The sequence below is a fragment of the Xiphophorus couchianus genome, chromosome 17 (genome assembly GCF_001444195.1).
Source record: "Xiphophorus couchianus chromosome 17, X_couchianus-1.0, whole genome shotgun sequence".
Classification (NCBI taxonomy): Eukaryota; Metazoa; Chordata; class Actinopteri; order Cyprinodontiformes; family Poeciliidae; genus Xiphophorus; species Xiphophorus couchianus.
In genome coordinates this window covers 17,548,525-17,567,857 of record NC_040244.1, presented here as the reverse complement: position 1 = coordinate 17,567,857, position 19,333 = coordinate 17,548,525, and the positions used below count along the sequence as shown (strand labels likewise).

Below are 19,333 nucleotides of genomic sequence, written 5' to 3'. Positions count from 1 at the left end.
TTTTGAAACTCCCCGTATGCATCCGCCAAGTTTGGTGAATTTTTGAATATGATAAAGCCCCCAAAAAGGCGCCTCTTTGGGGTGGCAGAAAAATAAGAATAAGAAACAGTACAGATACAATAGGCCTTCGCAGCGCTTTGCTGCTCAGGCCTAAATATAAATGGCTTAAATAAATATAAAGGGCCTAAATGGCTCATTAGTGGCCTTAGGGAAAATACTGACATGCTGTTGTTACAGCATGTCAGTACTACTACCATCAGGGAGAGAACTAAAACATGCAGGATGCCGGATTCTCGAGGACTGACTTTGGGCACCTCTGTAAGCCGAAGAGAAGAAAATGGCTGATGGGTTTTAAGAATTAAAACTTGTTCTGATAAAAACAATACATAACAGAAGGTCTCCCTTAACCGAGGACCTCGACTCCCTTTGTGGGTAGTTTGCTTTGCTTCCAATCATTTGCATTTCACATGCAACTGAAATAATCTGATTGTATTCTGATTATATCTCCACATACAATATTGTTTACTGCTGTTTTGTGTCTTTAAGACCAGACCTAAAACCCATCTGTTCCAGACTACGTACACCATGTAATTCAATGCATATAAAAGAATAATTATCCACAGGTTGGCTCCTTGCTTTAACTTAGATATCCATACTTTGAAGCAGAAAACTAGGAAATTTGAGAGAAAATGGTGCTCTTCATAAAGTAATCTATGCAATTTGGAAAAGCAGTGTAGTGCTGTATAAAACATGCTGGAAGTATTGCTTTATTTAAATGCCACTTCTAAAACTTGGTTCACCTGTCAAATATGGACATGAGGGCTATTATATTTAAATTTTATAAAGAAACGTTTATGGAAAAGCTTTAAAGGACAACCAATTTGGTTAAAGCAGCATGGATCATGTTGAGAGCAAGGTCAAGAATTACAACTGCAACATAAACCACCCTGTAGTCTTTATAGACAACTAACGACTCAAAGGACACTGCTTATATTTTATTTAGGCAACAAAGGACCTCTTGACAGTCATGTCAGTAGTGCTACCTTTTGGTCTAGTGTACAACACCATACCCACCACCAAAAAAACACAACTCATCTCCTTAGCTGTATGTTTCACATCAGCAGGAATCCTTCAGAGGCCAGGCTCCAGTAGAATGATGCCAGTAATGTCCCTGATGAGGAAGATATTCACTCAACATGGTCTGAAAATCTTCCAAAAGCCATTCAGAACAAAAAACACATTTAGAATACTCCATAAGAGTGGCCACCTTGTTGTTCTTTGCTTGCAGGACCTGTGGGTTTAACATCTCTGTGACGACAGCTCGGTCCAGCTGAGCCAGCATCAGACAAAAAAAAAAAAAAAGAAAAAAAATAGTTGACTACAGTAGCTGTATGATAACCATTTTTAACTTCCCAAACGGAATTGGCTTTAAGTGTAGACAGCACCATTTAGTTGGGAACCATTTTTGGTTTTCATAGATTTGATACACAGGCATGCTGCCTGACCAGTTCTGAAATATAAGCTGTAAGCAAACCATGCTGGAGGAAGGTGGCCTTCACAGTTCAGTCCTGATAAAGTAAGAAGCCTGAAAACGTGCTGTACTTCCACGTGCTGCCATAGATGGCACCACGGTGCAGCCTGAGCCACACCTGGTCTCCTTGGAAAAGAGGCAAAATGGCATGATTGCTGGCGGTCTCATGATCAGGGGCTCCATCATTGGCATACGCAGATACCATCACCTCCTCGTTGCGCATGAGGTTAACATAGAGGGGGACGCTGATGGCCAGCTTCAGGATGTGAAAAATGAAAACGTATGTTCCGTTCACAGGACAGGTGAACCGACCAATGTGGGTGTTGTACATCTCCCCCAGGTTGCTATGCAGTTGGTCGAACACAATGGGCTGGTCAAGGTTGCCGGGTGCAAAGTTGGCGGTGCGAGAGGCAGTGAAGGCCACACGCAGTGGCTGCGAGAGCGGGTAAAGCGGCATGGAGAGTAAGGCTGTAGGCGGATGGCTGTGTGGAGTCAGTGGGACCTCCACTGTCGATACAGATAAGGAATCCCCATGACCAGAGTCCACAACAGTAAAGGCTCCGTCCCGGTCTGGACTGCTCACCTGGGAAGAGTCACTCCAGGCTGCTGCACAGAAACAAATAAAAGATCGTTTTAGACCCCAAGGATGGCAACATGTCGATGAGAATTTCAGATAAACAGTTGATCTAATATCATCTGACAATTCAGGTAATAGTGAGACTTATGAAGCAACAGTCTTGATGAATATGGTAGCATCAGTTTAACACGAGTTTTTAAAAAAAAATTTAATGAACAAATTGAGACCTTCTTGCAGAATGTGATTGCAAAGAAAATATACCAAAGTGTTTATCAGCAAATTAGAATATTTTATTCATCATTTCCATTCAAAAGAGAACTGAAGACTCATTACATAGTCATTGCTTTGCTACTTTCAGTAGAGTCTCCAGCACGTAAACATATTCATCAGAAAATTCTTTTAAAAACTCAATGAATGTCTTTTACATAAATATTGTAAAGCCTACCAAATTATAGGAAGACAGATGACCTGCCAGGTGTCTCAGTCAGTGACTCACCCCACACTGAGGATAGGGTATAAAACGCTCTCTGACCCATCTCTGAAAAGGTTGGTTGCTGCAGCAACCATCCCTGAAAAGGTTACTTACAGGCTGGTTGCTTACAATTGCATGTGACAGTAACGCATACAATTGAAACTAGAAGTTTACACAGACTGAATAGAGACATTTCTTTCTCACTGTGAAGTTAAAATCAGACCAAACTTTTGTTTTAGGTCAGTTAGAATTACCTGAATTATTTCTATATGAGAGAAAACGCAACAAAGAATTTTGTAAAGAGATGTTTGGTAGCTTTCAGAAGTGTATACAAATTTGTTCAGTATAAGGGATAATTGTGATTTAAACTGTATAACTTGGATCACATTTTTTTAGTTTTCTTCCTCAAACTTCTCTCAACAGTTTGAGTTCTACCAGTTCTGTCAGGAGGAATGGGTCAGAACTCCAGCAGTCAGGTTTGTAGGCCTCCTGGCTAGGAAGCACCTTTTCAGATCTGCCCACAATTTCGCCATAGGACTGAGGTCAGGGGTTTGTGATGGCCACAAAAACACCTTATGCCACTTTGTAACCACTCTAGACTGTATGCTTAAAGTTATTGTCCATTTGGAAGGCTGACAGGAAAAACCTGCAGGCAGCCATCATTTTGTCAGTTTACAATTCACAGACCTGACCGCTGTGTGTAGTTGAAAATGTCTGCACATCTGCATAGAGTACATCACAAAGGTAACTACACTGTGTTCCAAATTATAATGCAAATTGGATTCAAGTGTCATAAAGAATAAATGTTTTGTTGTGCTATAAAATATATAGATGGTATTGTGTGTCAGCGCTCGTTGAATCACTATAATTAATTTCAGAGAGCTGGGTTGATTAGTTTGTCTGATGAGCTCAATTAAAGGAAATCTACTCAAGAAATGATGTTCCACATTATTAAGCAGCCCACAGTTTTCAAGCAATATGGGAAAGAAAAAGGATCTCTCTGCTGACAAAAATCATCAGATAGTATAGTGCTGTATGACAAGTTATGAAAACATTAGATATTTAACTAAAACTGAAGCGTTATCGTACTGTGAAGAGATTTGTGGCTGATTCAGAGCAAAGATGGGTTTGTACAGATAAAGGCATAATGAGGAAGGTTTCTGTAAGACAAATTCATCGGCTTAAGAGAGCAGCTGTTAAAATCCCCTTTCAAAGCAGCAAACAGTTATTTGAAGCTGCTGGTGCCTCTGGTACCTCAAGGCAGAGGATCCTCCAGAGGCTTGCGGTGCATGAACCTACTATTGGGCCCCTAACCAGAGCTCACAAGCAGAAACGGCCGCAGTGGGCCCAGCCGTACATGAACATTAATTTTCTAACAGACTTGTTCACTGATGACTGCTGTGCAACCCTGGATGGTCCAGATGAATGCAGTAGTGGATTGGTGGTGGATGGCCACTACGTCCCAACACGTCTTTGACGTCAGCAAGGAGGTGGTGGAGTCATTTTTTTGGGCTGAAATCATGGGGAAAGAGCTGGTCAGCCCCTTCAGAGTCCCCGAAGGTGTGAAAATGACCTCAGGAAATAAAATATGGACTTTCTGACTGATCACTTTCTTTCATGGTTCAAAAAGAAAAGCCGTACCTTCCGTAGCAAAATCATCTTCATCATAACAATCCACCATCTCATGCTGCAAGGTACCACTGTGTCATTGGCTGCTATGGGCATAAAAGGAGAGAAACTCATGGTGTGGTTACCATCCTCCTCTAACCTCAACCCTATTGAGAACCTTTGGAGTTTCCTCAAGCAGAAGATCTGAGGGTGGAATGCAGTTCATATCAAAACAGCAGCTCTGGGAAGGTTTTCTGACATCCTGCAAAGAAATTCAAGCAGAAACTTTCCACAAACTCACAAGTTCAATGGATGCAAGAATTGTGCAGGTGATATCAAAGAAGGGGTCCAATGTTAACATGTAACTCGGTCTGTTAAGATGTTTTTGATTGAAATAGCTTTTGATTTTAGTACATGTGACCACTTAATATTACACATTCTAAGAATGACCGTTTGAAGTTCTTTATAATCCATAAAATGTTTAGAAAATCTGCTGTGCATAATAATTTGGAAAAGTGCATTTTGAGTTTTTTATTTTTGAAAAAGAAATTTATCATGGGGAGCTTTGTTGAGTAAAATTTGATTTATACTGTAATAGTTCATGGCTTGAAAATTATACTGACCATCATTTGCATTGACCATTTAAGAAAATATCACTTGCATCATAACTTGGAACACGGTATAAAACTAATTCACCAAAAGAAACCTCCATGAGTATCATCTCTGAATGATGATACTCATGGAGTACAGTATCAAGTCTATGAAAACCAAAAACGGTTCCCAACTAAATGGTGCTGTCTACACTTAAAGCCATTTCCGTTTGGGAAGTTAAAGCTAAATGTAGCTTTTAAGAGAGCATTTAATGGCTCTTTGCAGGAGTTTTGAGTTAACTAGTTGATTATGGTGTGGCACCATAAGTTTCCATTAATGATCTCACAGTATTAAAATTTTCTGTGACACCAGATTCTGTGTTTTTATTAGCTGCAGACAAAATCATCAAAATTACAAGAAACAAAGGCTTTTAATACATCGCTGTGTGATGATTCTAGAAGAGTTTCTCTTGGAGATGACTGGCAAGACATATTGCATTTTTATACATCATAATTATTTGAGCTGCAGTAGTACAGCAGGTAGAGGAAGATCTACCTGCCCTTTCAAAATGCCTTTGAAAGGGCATTTTAACAGCTGCTCTCTTAATCCGATGAATTTGTCTATTGGATTTTGCCTGATGTTCTTACCAGAGCCGTGCTTTACTCCTCCTCGCCTGTATACGTGTTGATATCCTGAGTCCTGAGAAGAGAACAAATGCTTAGGGGAGGGGGGGACCCATGGAGAATGGTTAATGTCAAACATCAACCTAAAATGTTTGCATGAATCTAGGGAGATTTGTTGTTTGCCCTCAGAATCAGTTGGATATGTCCTTCAGGTTGCTCTAATAAGCTGGATTATCTCTACACCCATTTAGGATGCATTCCATCAGAGTTCATCTAGGATCATAAACCTTAGATACCAACTTACTCTAGCTGCATAGAGAAGAGGAACAGACTCCCTGAGGTGAGCGGGAGGGATGTAGGATCCTCCTGAAGAGAAGAAATCAACCAGAGAAACCTCAGGAATAGTCATTTGAACTTTTAAAGGACGGTCATGTTTATTGCATTCCTTAATTAGAACAGATCATCGAGAAGTTAAACATGCATGGTGGGGGAAAGAAAGGAAGTGAGTCGAGGCTGGATACCTCTGTGCCACCCAGAGGACCGACAGTTCTGAGCCAGTCCCTTGCCACCACGTGCCATACCTCTGACAGAGCCTCTACTGTAGGACTGACTGCTTCGATTCAAACCTCCACCTGTCTGGCCAGGGGACAGGAACATCTGTCCACTGTTAACAGCCGAGTATTCTGACTGACACACTATGTGGAGAAACAAATTCCATGCAATAATAAAGGTATGAAGAACTTTGCAAATACTTTATAGGCTCCATGAGTCTGCACATACCCATCTGAGGCTCATCATCTGGGGGCGCAAACTCTGGGGGTGTTTGGGTGCTGGCGGTGCTGTACTTGGACCTGGAACAAACTGCAGTGTGGGATTTGTAGTGCAGTTCTCCATTTTGGGGTGAAGATGTGGCCACCTTGAAGACCTGCAGAAAATATGAAATTGACAAAGAGAGCTGAAGAAATTGGTCAAGATTTTCAATCAAGCCTCTGTGGGGCCCTAAGCAAAATTCAGTTTTGGGCCCCTCCATTTCTGCTAATAATGTGGATTGCTGAAATCAAAAATCAGATGATTAGATCATTCACAGACCTGCTATAAACTTATTGCATCTCTGACAGTGCTGTTCACTGTATATCCTTGTATCTTACAGGATGAATTCATGAACCAACCAATTTATCTGCACCAATTTTCAGAACTTTGGGAGATCAGTGATGAGCCAAAACCAGGCCCGTCATGATAAATTTTGCTTGGCAACTAACTGTCCTAGAACTTATTGCGATAAACTTTAATGTTGTTATTTTAGACAATTGTTAATGGCATAAAATTTGTATAGCAATGTAAATACACCCTCTCAGAGGTCAATAAAGTAATTTCAAAAGGACATTTAACACTGGAAAAAATTTTAAATATAAAAAATTGGGAGGGGACTTTAGTGGGTTTAAAATATCACCCACTGTCCTCTTCTGCTCTACAGTGAGACGTTTGACTGACAGACCGGCCCATCAGGTCATGTCTGCATGTTTGCAGTTAAAACTAATCACTCCAATGTTGACAACTCAGCCAATTTCTTGCTTTATTTAGCAACATTTCAGGCAAAGAAAATTTCCCTCTTCCAAAATTGGAACCGGTAGGTAAGGCATCTTAAAGATCCGCAATCAGTAATCGGCCCGAAAACTGTAAGTTTATGGGCCCTCTTATAGCCCTGGGGTCCTAAGCAGCCAAGTAGTTTGCTTATGCCTTTAGCTGGCCCTGTTTCTCAGAACAACTGCCTTCTCATAAAACAAGTAAACATGCCCAAAGTATAAAATGATAAGATGAAAAATTAGGTAAATAGGTAAAAGTCATTGATCATTGGATTGTCTTGCAATCTTAGGCCTTGGAAGAAGATGGCTTTGCAGAAAAAAAGCACTGGTGATAGGACAAAAGATGAAACGGAGGCAGGTGAAGCTCACTGTAACCTGGAGGATGCAAGTCTGACCCATGAACTTAAGATCACATTACAAAGTGTGATAAAAAAGGATTAAAGCCTACATTTGTTTCATTTCAAAGATGCTTTTTGAAAAAAAAAAAAAAAAAAAAAAGAATAACTCAAAAACCTCAGAGTGATGAAAAAGTGACCTCCAGAGTGCAGGACAAAGTGTTCAGTCAGTGAATCAGACTCAGGAGCAACTGATGAAATGGAATAGAAATATCATTTATTGTCCCAGAGTGGGGGCTGCACAGTGGCGCTCCACTGTTGCCTTGCAGCAAGAAGGTCCTGGGTTCGATTCCCGGCCAGGGTCTTTCTGCATGGAGTTTGCATGTTCTCCCTGTGCATGCGTGGGTTCTCTCCGGGTACTCCAGCTTCCTCCCACAGTCCAAAAACATGACTGTTAGGTTAATTGGTCTCTCTAAATTCTCCCTAGGTGTGAGTGTGTGTGTGCATGGTTGTTTGTCCTGTATGTCTCTGTGTTGCCCTGCAACAGACTGGCGACCTGTCCAGGGTGTACCCCGCCTCTCGCCCGGGAACGTAGCTGGAGCTAGGCACCAGCAACCCTCCCGACCCCATTAGGGACAAAGGGTGAACAGAAAATGGATGGATGGATGGTCCCAGAGTGGGGAAATTTGGGTACAGCAGAATCAGAGTATGTACGTTCGAAACTCTTAGAAATATATGACAGAGGTTAGTGGATTAAGTTGTGAAAAACTTACAGAGTGAAACTGAGATGTAGTGAGAGCTCGCCTCATGGGAGGTGTAGAGAAAGAGTCTGCCTGAGGTGGAGTGGAGGTGTTGGATCTCAGTCCGTTACAGGGAGACTGCTTCCCTGACTCGGTTCCTGGAGTCTGAGAAAGATTAAACGTGTTGGTCATTTATTAATAAATAATGCTTTAGAGTAATTTTCTGTCAACTTGACCAAGAAGTCTACTTTACACAGTTCTCTTCCTGGTCTGCAATGGTAGCCTCCCCGTGGAAAAGTGGTGGTGAGGAATACCCTTTTCTGTCAACCAGCTTTATTGACACCTACAACCAGATGACAACATAAGCAGAGTAAAAGAAGAAAATTCTGAGCCAGTTTGGTGTAAATAGCAGTATTGGAACTTACTTGGGAGTGGTTGTTTGAGGATGGCTCCAGGCCTCCAGTCTCCACATTTGAATCAACAACTGTCACACTGGCTTTGCGATCCATCAGCCTGGGAGGTAATGGGGTAGACTGAATGTGGAAAAACAAGAAATTCAAATTATTCTATAAGAAATGGATAATTACAGAAGAACAGGGTACAAACTAGAGTGCCCTATTATACATATTAGAGTGACCAACACTGCAATAGTACAAATAAGAAAATACAATCTTACATGCATTGTTTTGGCCAGGATATCAGAAGGGCTTCTCAGGCATCCCTGGGCTGGTTGTTGAAAAAAAATGGAAGAACAGAATAGGTTAAAATAATAAAAAGATGTCCTCATCTCAGCCCTAGCAATCAACCCTATAGTTCCTCATCTTCAGAGGTTCTGGTCCTGCTCACTTTGAATTGCCGGTTTAAGAGAAAGAAAATACAGTGTCAAATAAGACCAATCTATCCTGATAGTGACCCACCAGATATTCAAAACAGTTGTAAAAACCACTTGCTGCTACCGTTTACTCAGACAAAACTTAAGATCATAAGGACTGTGGGAGGATAATAACCCAGCAGCAGGACTGTTGACTCCAGTGGAGTCAACTACCACAATACTACCATGTTTCTTCTCAAACTACCAGACAAAGACTCCATGAGAATGATACGAGGGCCTGACATCCACCCTAACAGTTCCCCTACATCATTATAAGTCTAAATATACCATTTATGCCTATGAAGAATGTATGCAAGTTTCTGACCACAACAAAATCTAAGCGCAGCACATTGCTACTATGGCATTTTTAGTCATTAGCCATCCATAAATGTAATTAAATCAGAGTGAAAAATGACAAAAATGACCACAAAACTGACTGGCTGTGTTTTCTGTTACCTAGAGGAGAGAGTGCTCCAGATGAGCACCTATTTAGCCTGGGAGTACGGTTGGTCTCAGAGGTCTCACCATCTAGGAGGGAGTCCTGTAAACAACAGCTGGTTTATTTACCAGTGAATGATGAGACACCAGACCAAACAAGTCAGATGACCTGAAGGCAGTTAAAGCAATCTGGGCTTCTATCACACCTCAGCAGGACCACAGGATGATGGTCTCATTGTCATGGCACATTGATGAACATGAACATTATTTTCAGAAGCCTAACATTCTTGTTTAAATTATCCTTTTTATAACCAGTATATAAAATTTGCATTTTCTGAGACACTGCATTTTGGATGCTCATTTTCAGCCGAGTGTAAGAATCTATATAAAAACAGAAAGATTCACCTTTATGAAATTAATGACCAAACTTTTTCAGATTTGTTTTTTTTAGGATGTTCCAGTATATCCATCTCTTTAACAGGTGCTATGATGAAGAGGTATTCACTTCAGTTCATTTATCACTCAACCTGGTGATGCTAATATGTAGTTTTAAACTCCAATAGGTTACCAAAACTCAATCCTATAGTGATCAGTTTGATATACTCAGGTTCCAACAAAATCTTCCCTCTCTTCTGGGTAATTTTGGTAATTTCAAATATTACCAGTAAAACAATTACTGGTATTATTGTCAAACTAGAGTACTGATGCTCTTTATGTTTACATATTCAGAGACCAGTACACTGTGTGCATGATTATAGCTTTTAAACAAGTTCCAGCAGCCTGAAACCGTTATGTCAAGATGAACATCTGCTCACCTTCATTGGGAAATAGGAAAATGAGTTATCCCTACTTACTAGATTTACACACAGTTAAAGACCACCTGCATAAAACTGAAGGAGCCATGGATCTTAGTCATGAGGTCCTCAAGGTGCTGCTTCCGCAGTACGGGGTCTTTGGGTAAGGCAGAGGGGGAGCTGAAAACTTCCACAAGTAAATTCATTTGGTTGGGCTGTAGGGAACCAGAAATACAGTCTCACAGCAGAGAAGCATGGAGAAACAGTTCTTCAGTCAGCTAGATGTTACACACTCACCAACTTGGCATTTTGCTGTCCTTTGGTTTTCTTCTCTTTTCTCTGGAGATAATTTTATAAAGTCACATAATCATTAGCAAACAACATTTTAGGTGAACTGTAGGTGTAGAATTTGAAAGAGTCATTTATTGTGCAAGTTGAATCCATTCTGGACATGTTCAAGCTCACCTGTTTGCTTTCAGTAGAGTGTTTTTTAGAGGGGACTTGGACAACCTTGGGTATGAAAGTGGCAGCCCCTTTCCATGGTTTGTTAACTGCAATTTGAGATGACAGAGGTCCATCTGGGAATTCTGAATCCCAGCTATCTGGAGGCTCCTGCTCTCTCACAGCCTGAAAGTCCTCCTTCCAGTTCTGACTGTTCAAAGTTTCCAAATCAGTCAGGTAGAGCCTGTTGAAAAGCTGAGGTAAACCCAATAGGTAAGCAGGTTTTTGAGCATAACTGCAGCCACAGAAAACTACATAGGTGAAAAGATTGAATGTTTTACCTCCTTTGAATTTTCTTTAGGCATCGATTTTAAGGCTGACAGCAGGGCACAAAAGAAAAAAATGAAATGCCAAGAAGCAGAAAAAAAACAGAAACGTGAAAGTGCAGTATCTAAAGCAGTAGGGCCGGCATCCTGCATGTTCTAGTTCTCTAGCTGGTTTAACACACCTGGATCAAATGATGGCTCATTAGAAGTCCTGAGAAGAACATTGACATACTGAGAAAGTTGTTACTACCACCAGGGAGAGAACTAGAACATGCAGGATGCCGGCCCTCCAGACTACTTGGTTCTGATGAACCAGCCATCAAACTAACACACCACAGCTACTTTATTTATTCCTATCAGATTAAAAGTAAACCATTTTTAATCCTACAAAGCACTTTTTGTTGTAGAAATTTGCATAAAAAGCAGCCAATAAAGTTTGGCAGCCTGGCAAAACAGTAAACCATCCAGCTCCATTTAGATTTCTTATGAAATCTAAACCTACCTGCATATGGGCCTGAGTTTCTAAACATTTTGAAGTCCACTTAATGGTTTTATGCAACCATGATCTTACCACTCGGGTTGGCTGATGTCAGAGACAACTCTGAAGCCTTGGGTGGAGGTGGGAGACAACTGAAGAAATTGTACTTTAACAGTCTGATGAGCTCATCTTTCAACAGCTTATCTGAAGTAACAACAGACAGGTTACCAAAGGCATACAAACATTTTCAAAAAGTTATTTCAAAACATTAAAAAGCTTCTAGTACAGTGAGCCAATGATTGATATATATATATCACAGCATGGTAACTTTGGTTGAGAGTGCCACCTGTCACTCTCCACAGGGCAACAATGTTTGAAAACTACAGTTGATATGCAACGTATAACAAACTTTTACATGATTCATCCATAATGTGCACCTGCCTAATCCTTGTAGGGCAGTAGTGAGTGGACTAGTGCACATCTCCAGCTGGTGCAAGATGCAGAATAGTATTCTGGACACATCACCAGTGGACAACAACCAAACAACACTCCAGGTATTTTTTTTAATACAACAGTTCTATTACTGTAATATATTACTTTCCACCAGAAATCCTGCCAAGTCTGGTGGCCAGTGCAGTTCATCAGCAGCCCACAGTGTTTTTGTTAAGTAAAGAATGTTAAGGTACAAATTCAGAGGTGCACGAGTAGGCATCATCATTTTTAAATAATATCATGTGAAGCCAATAGACAGGTATAAGCACAGTTGGTGAGCATGCCCTCACGCCTAGTTCAATGCCTTAGTTATAAACCAATCTTAATCAGTCTTTACCATCACTGTTCCTGATGTACAAAAAACAATATTTGGAAAAAAAAATCTAAGCCTGATGGGGGGAAGTGAGGAGAAAGCTTGGTGGCCCACCAGGCTTATAATACACAGAGAGATACCCTGGATTCATCATGACATGATGAAATGCTCAAAATCATTTACATCCCTCACTGCCTCTTTGGAAAATGCAAACTTCATGCAGTAGATCATGTTCTCTAAGAAGTTTGTCTTAAATCAGCCCACACCTTTTAGAATCTATTAAAAGTATTTTAACTTATTTCCTAAAGGTTAAGTTTCAAAAATTGTGTTCTTTTCTGATTAAGGAGACACCAGTCAGCTCATTCCTCTCCAGACATTTATTAGATGCATCTACACAGGATTAGATGGTGGGTCTAAAGCACAGGTGTCAAACTCCAGTCCTCAAGGGCTGGTGTCCTGCAGTTTTTAGATGTGCCACAGGTACAAAACACTGGCTTAAAACAGACGGCTTAATTACCTCTTCCTTGTGTAGATAGGTTCTCCAGAGCCTTGCTAATACCTACTTATTCTATTCAGGTGTGGTGCAGCAGAGGCACATCTAAAAGTTGCAGGACACCGACCCTTAAGGACTGGAGTTTGACACCCCTGGGACCCAATAGTAGAATCAAACTTCAATAAGATCACTGAGATTGTACTTTTATGTTTTGTGTCATGCAAGCTTTGCTTTAATTCCGTTTCTGTTTTTGTATTTAATCATAAGAAATCATAGTCAGACAGAGACAGTGTCATGAAACAGGAACAGCAGGCTTCCTGAAAAAGGGGGAAATAAGTTTCCAGCCTGCAGAAAGTTTTAAAGAATGAATCTAAACATTTTGCGTAATTGAAGAAGACCCAATGCAAAATACTTGCATTAATATTGTTTTAATGCTAAATTAGAGAAGGTGAATTAAACCTGGGCAAATTCGAAGAGCCCGTTGTGAAAAAGAGGAGAGCGTCTGTTAACAAGTGTGGTCAGTGAGAGCTTATTTAAACTCTGGTTGCTAATAAGTTAGTTTATGAAATAAAGAGAGATGGGACACTTGGTCGAAGGTCGTTAATCCCAGCTGACTCTCCACTCATAAATCCAGCTAAGAAGCTTCTCCCCAAATTCTGCTATGGGCTATAGCTGGATCAGGTATTAACTCTCCTACCAAGAAAAGTACCTGCAACAACAACAGGGATGTTTGTGCAGAGCAAACCTTCTCCACCAGTTGCAGTTGCACCACAGGTGAACATAACTCTGCATCATAGAAAGCTGAACACGTCAACTCCTGACCCATAAAATTTTGCAGACATGAAGTCATCATCCTTCCACAGCCCCTCCTTCTGAATTATAGAAATGATCTTCTTCAACATGGCATTATGAGTTCAAACATCAAGTATGCCATTTAAAGTCTGGTTATTCTATGAAAGCAAAACAAGTGCGCCTTAAAACAAATCTCAAAAGCCTTTTCCCAGACATGACAATTATCTGTCATAGTATAACTCACATGTGGATCCAGCCACAGGTTTGTCCCTCCCATCCAGAAGGTCTATGTAGACGAGGGCAGCTTGGTCCATCTGCTCCGCCAAGCTGCAGCACAAAGCAAAGAGGAGCTATAAGATGTCAACAGGTGGCATTTCAGATAGTTTACACTTTTCTGCAAAACTAGCCTGTGGGGGAAGCTACTCTGTACTTGAAATTGTTTGAAACATGAAAGCATCCCCCAGCTCCCAACAGAAAATGTTTTTATTTCCAGCTGCAAGAACCAAGCAGCTTGAAGATTTTGTGGGGAAAATGCCCACATTCACAACTACTAAAAACAATTTTGTGACAAATACAAAGAGCTGTATTGAGAAGTCAATACTCCGTGCTGTGTAACGTAAACAGCACCCAGTTGTCTAGAATACAACTGGAATAATTACTTCTGGCTGTCAGGCTGAAACGAGTTATTTTGGTCAACAACAACAATAATGTTCTGTGTTGTTTTGCCTTCATGAGGGGTCAACCACAGGCCAACAAACTTTTCAACCAATAGAGTTGAAAAGTACCTGCAACAACACTAAGTTAAGAACATTATTTAATCATTTCTGCAGTATAGCTGTGGTTGCTCAAAATAGTGAGTATAGAAAATGAAACGTCATGTGTAGAGTGGCACCTCACCTCATTCTGCCATCCCTTTTGACCCCCATCATAGCAGCAAGCTGGTTCAGGCTGTGCAGCTGGTGAGCTGGGATGTAGGGTGCATGATTGCGTCCTGCCATGATGTCTTTCCTTATGTGCTCCTGCTGTAGGCCACCAAGAAGGTGTTGAAACTGAAGCACCAGGGCCAGACGCCTCCTCTCAGTCTCCATATTTGCAATTTGTTCCTTTTTAACCACCTTCCTCTGTGCCTTCAGCAACTGCAGGCAAGATGTTCACTCATTGTCCAGGAACAACAGAGGAAAATAGCTTTTGGCTAATTCTGGTGCATTTACAGAAATGTTACTGTGCATGGTCAGTACCAAAGAAATTTAACTCTACAGAAGTATTCTTAATGTCAATACTATTCATTATATTCATCTCATTTCTCCCCAAAACTCAATAATGGTTAGTTGTCTTTTTTCACTGGGGGTGGGGGCCATATTATGCATTCAGGCACATTGTGCTATAAAATCATACCATCAAGTAACTATATTACCTTCAGTAATAAAAATGCTGTATAGATCAGAAACATCTTAAAAGAAACTTGCTTTCACACCTGTATCCAATGTTTGATTTTGGCCTCTGTTTCTTTAATAACCTCATAGAGACACTCCCTATTCAGTACATCATAACGTTGTAGTTATGACAATTCTGTTGCAACAGTGTTGTAGTTCATATTATAAGCTCAGCAGACATGCAGTTCCACCAGGTGTTTGCTAAGTGCAGCCCCCACAGGGCAGAGCTTGGCTGGGACTGCCACTCTAAGGTGGAGCTTTGGAACCAGCGGAGTTGTTCGCCCTGGACGCCAAAACAAGATAGGATTTCCTTTGCAACCATGTAAGCAATTAACTTAAAGTGTAACTAACCTGCCTCTCGCCCATTGACAGGTTGAGAGACCAATGGAGAATTTAAACTGTATAAACATATCTGTAATTTAAAGTATTCCAGTATCATTTAAAACTCAATCTTGTTTCTCTAAAGACTGACAGATTTGTTTGAGACTTAATTTTTTACAAGTGTTGTAATATTCACCTCTGTTCATGTGTTTGTCTTCAGACCTGCCTTGACAGGTGCAGCTAACAAGAAGAACATTCATTATACTTTATTGGCGCCGACTTTTATTGTCTGCCTGTAAATGTAACAACCTGTAAATATTGTTTTCTTGCAGTTTGAGTCCTAATCCTTTGTCATTGACAGCACCCCTCCTAACCCCAAAGGGATAACGGTGTAAGAAAATGGATGGATGGATGTAACTAACCCACCTCTGAAAGCATAATCTAGCAAATTTTGAAAAATTTCAGCAAAGTAGGCAGGGCCAAGGCCGAATGTGGGGATGAGGTAGGGGTTAGTGAGACTGATCAGGACGAAAGAAGCACTTAGTCACCTTGTCCACTTTGTTGCTATATTTATCAATTTTTCAGACTCCTAGTGACATTTTGAAAACAACAGCTATAGATAAATCTAGAAACTCTGTTGTTGGTGACAATGCTCTGCAGCTCAGCTTCAACCTGCTCAGGAGAGCTAGCAGCGAGAACGGCCATTAGCCTCCATTAGCTTCTCCTCCTTCCTCAGTCTGACAGTCATCAGTTCAATGCCAAACCTTCACCAACAGTCAGAGCGGAGCAGATCCACTCCACTCCGTGTCCACATTGCAAATAAATCACGTACTTGTAAAGCTGAGTAAAGCTATCGCCATGGCGACACTCGCTACAGCTCCTCACTCACCACAAGGCAGGCAACAGAGAGAGAGAGAGAGAGGTTGGGAGGGAGGGAGTGCTGTGATTGTACCGTACCACTGCAACCACAGGAATATTCAACTGCCTAAGAACCGTTTGACCCAAGAGACCAGCAGTAAAACATTTTTAAGGTAAATAATGTCAAACTAAAATAATTGCACAAAAATGGCAAAATTTGCACCGAAACAAAAACAAAACCTTACACAAGCTATTCAGTTTATCAGCAAAAAAAAGTTGATTTGGAGGCAAGTTTCACTTTAAAGCTGAAACATGTCATTTTTATAAAAATGTTTTTACATATTTGTTAAAACTGTCACCATGTCGTGACAGTTTGTTATGAGACAGATTATTTAAAAAGATTGTTCTTCTCCACCTCCCCAAGTCAATATTGCCATCTGAAGAAATGCAAGACTTCAACCAGAAACAACCAATCAGAACCAGGAGGAGGGTCTTAGCACTGTCAATCAACCTTGTGAAACAACTTACTGTTACAGGAAAACCACATATCCACCGTTATTGGTGGCTATGCTAACTAGCCTGAGCATTCACAATAAGACCTGCTGATGGGGGGAAAGCTGCAGCGGCAGCAGAAAACAAGGGGAGAGGTTTGGATGAGCAGTACCACACAAGACTTACTGACAGGGCTTAGTCCCACCTCCTGGCTCTGATTGGTTGTTTCTAGTTAGCCCTGAGAGGAGTCAGAGGAGCTCAATTTTCTCACAATTGATGTGTTTCAGACCATAGTGCCACAACAGTGGCAATAGCAACAAATGTCAAAAAATATTTTTTAATAAAAATGACATGCATATATTGCAATTAATGGTCGAATGTCGAAGTGCTCATTTATCAAGTTCATGAAATACAAAAGAAGTTCCCTACAGCCCTGGAACTGAGCAAACATAAAGAACACTTGCATTCTGGGTAAGACCATCCAAGGTTTTGTGCAGCTCCCGTGCAAACTCCAGGTTATGGAGCACCTCGTCATACTTCTCTACAGCAATCTACAGCACAAAACATATTTGTCTGAAGACATAGAAATAATAACTTGCAATTTTTCAAGTACCTAATTGCTTAGCAACTTGGTCTCACCATCTGATCTTTGTTGAGCACCTCCCCCTGTCTCAGCCTCTTCTGGTAGTCCTTCAGCTTCAGCTGAGGATAAATAAGATGCATGATGAACAGTGCAGGAGACATGTTTCCTGCAGTGTTTGCTGGTACACAGCAAACACTTTACCTTCTTTTTCTCCAAGTTACGGACTTTGTGCTTCAGGCAGATGAGGCCATCTTCTATATATGTTTCATAGCCATGGTAGGCTGTGGACACCTCCAGACTGACCTGAGGGCTGTCCAGCCCCTCTGGCAGGTCCTCCACCTTCGGGCTACTAATAGTATCCAGCTGCTCCCCATGCCTGTCCTCCCCATCAGCTGAGTCCTGGGTCACAGGCAGGTTATGAGGCGGAGACAGGTGCACCATGATGAGAACTCCTGGAAGAGGAGGAACAGGGTAACAGGAGGAGGAATGAGGAGCTACTGGTCTCAACCCGGGCAGGTTGAGCGCAGTCTGGGCGGCTGCCAGCGCAGTGACGGTGCATTTACAGGCGGTACAGAACCGCAGACAATAGGAGCTCAGAACCTAACAAAACACACAGAAATGCGGTAAAAACTGTCTTTTTATCCAGCTGACTCTCCTGGCGGCTGGCTCAGATTCATACCGTCAGAAAGGGGAAATTAGGTAATCGGTGAAGCAATTAAATCTCCGTTTGGGGCCAATTATGCTTGGTTGCTGTCAGCTTTCATGTGAACTTCTTAAAATATTCCACACATCAAGCGCGAGGTAAACTTTCTCCACATGCTTTGATTATAGCCCGTCACAGTTTCCGGAGGAAGCCAGGCTAATTAAGAACACAACAAAACAAACAACCGCACCTCGCGGCCTGTCCGCTCCGTCAGAGACGACGTTTCAACTGCACTTCCACCGGGATGTTTGGGAACACGCAGGTCATGCCGTGTCAGCCCATACCTTTATATACTCTGCTAGAGGCGGCAGCATCCACCCGGAACACATCCGGTTCAAGCACCTGATTCTCTGGAAACTTCAAATTGATTGTCCCCTTAAAGGTAACACGTTCATAATGGAAAGCACATAAAAAGCCCTGCTTTTGGAAAGCAAAACTCATAATCTGAAAAGTGAAATAGAAAGCACTTTATTCCAATTCCAATTAAATGCACAAATTCCCACTACAATCGAATTAAAAACAGTGCAAATAAGAACTCTAAGCTATAAAGAGCACAAAAAGAGGATCAAAGATGGAAATTTAAGAGGAAGTATGTATCTCCAGGTTTACACTGAACAACAAAAACAGTTAATCTCCCACAAGCAAGTATTTTACATTGTCGTACAAGAGACAATAATATATGCTTTGAACACTTTGTCATATTTCAATCATAAAATGATTTTTCCCCCTGATAGACTAAGTATTCCATAACTGTGAAATTGAAGAGAAATCATAAATTATTTTCAAAATCTTTTTCAGAAACAGATCTAAAGAAAGTCAATGTAAGGGTGCCTTTGAGTGAATTAGAGTACAGGTAGTAAAAGTAACAATTACTGCTAACATATGCTCAAGGCTCTTGTAGTGAATATATATTTATAAGCCACTCTTTTACCCAGCCCTCTCTCTCCTGGGCAGAAGGTGGCTCTTCATCTCAAGCTCAGATCCTATACCAGAGTCCTGGGAGCTTGAGGGATTTTTGCAGTATCCTAGCTATTCCTAGGACTGAAATCTTTTTGAAATATTGCAATATTTCATCTTTGATGATAGCACTGATGCTCACCAGATCACTGCTCCTTCTGTGCATTTAGTGTTTAGCCTGTGGATGGTGGACTTGGAGTGGAATCCAACATGTGTGGTGAGGAGCTTTCATGTTTTAACCTTAGTGGTCTGAATTTCCTCCCTTGGGCAACTTTGAACCCCATTAGAGTTGCTGATTACTGGCAAAGCATAGCTGTTGATTGCCTGGACACTGAGCTGACTTCTCAGAACTTGCTTTACTCATTATAGGTATTTAGCTGTTGCTGCCAAATACCTACTTGAATACTTGAGTAACCTTTTTACCAAATATTTAAAACGTTTTCTTTACTCTTACTTGAGTAAATTCTTAGATGGATACTGCTTACTTT

General features: G+C 41.1%; 1 protein-coding gene across 3 annotated transcripts; it reads right to left on the bottom strand.

Annotated features, from left to right (window-relative positions):
- Positions 1–983: 983 nt before the first annotated feature.
- On the bottom strand, positions 984–18,249 carry caprin2 (caprin family member 2). Of its 3 annotated transcripts, none has more exons than XM_028044319.1 (21): positions 18,079–18,249; positions 17,387–17,637; positions 17,242–17,304; positions 17,067–17,153; positions 14,396–14,634; positions 13,743–13,825; positions 11,502–11,612; positions 10,946–10,980; positions 10,629–10,859; positions 10,461–10,502; positions 10,250–10,378; positions 9,388–9,472; positions 8,737–8,786; positions 8,486–8,593; positions 8,314–8,403; positions 8,094–8,225; positions 6,183–6,327; positions 5,924–6,097; positions 5,707–5,768; positions 5,427–5,478; positions 984–2,137 (listed from the first exon to the last, which is right to left on the bottom strand). In XM_028044319.1, exons 2-21 carry the CDS (start codon positions 17,624–17,626, stop codon positions 1,563–1,565), a joined length of 2,733 nt encoding a protein of 910 aa, XP_027900120.1. In that variant the 5' UTR covers positions 17,627–17,637; positions 18,079–18,249; the 3' UTR covers positions 984–1,562. The 3 variants fall into 3 exon arrangements, with proteins under 3 accessions (XP_027900120.1, XP_027900123.1, XP_027900122.1); XM_028044322.1 differs by having other exon boundaries at positions 17,489–17,637; XM_028044321.1 differs by having other exon boundaries at positions 5,984–6,097; positions 18,079–18,248.
- Positions 18,250–19,333: the final 1,084 nt, after the last annotated feature.

Excerpts from the sequence above, each read along its gene's own strand:
- caprin2 (XM_028044319.1), bottom strand. The coding sequence starts at position 17,626 with ATGGTGCACCTGTCTCCGCCTCATAACCTGCCTGTGACCCAGGACTCA. Across the intron at positions 17,154-17,241 it reads TGCTCAACAAAGATCAGATG|ATTGCTGTAGAGAAGTATGA; the intron begins GTGAGACCAAGT and ends TTTGTGCTGTAG. Across the intron at positions 5,769-5,923 it reads GTCCTCTGGGTGGCACAGAG|GAGGATCCTACATCCCTCCC; the intron begins GTATCCAGCCTC and ends TCTTCTCTTCAG.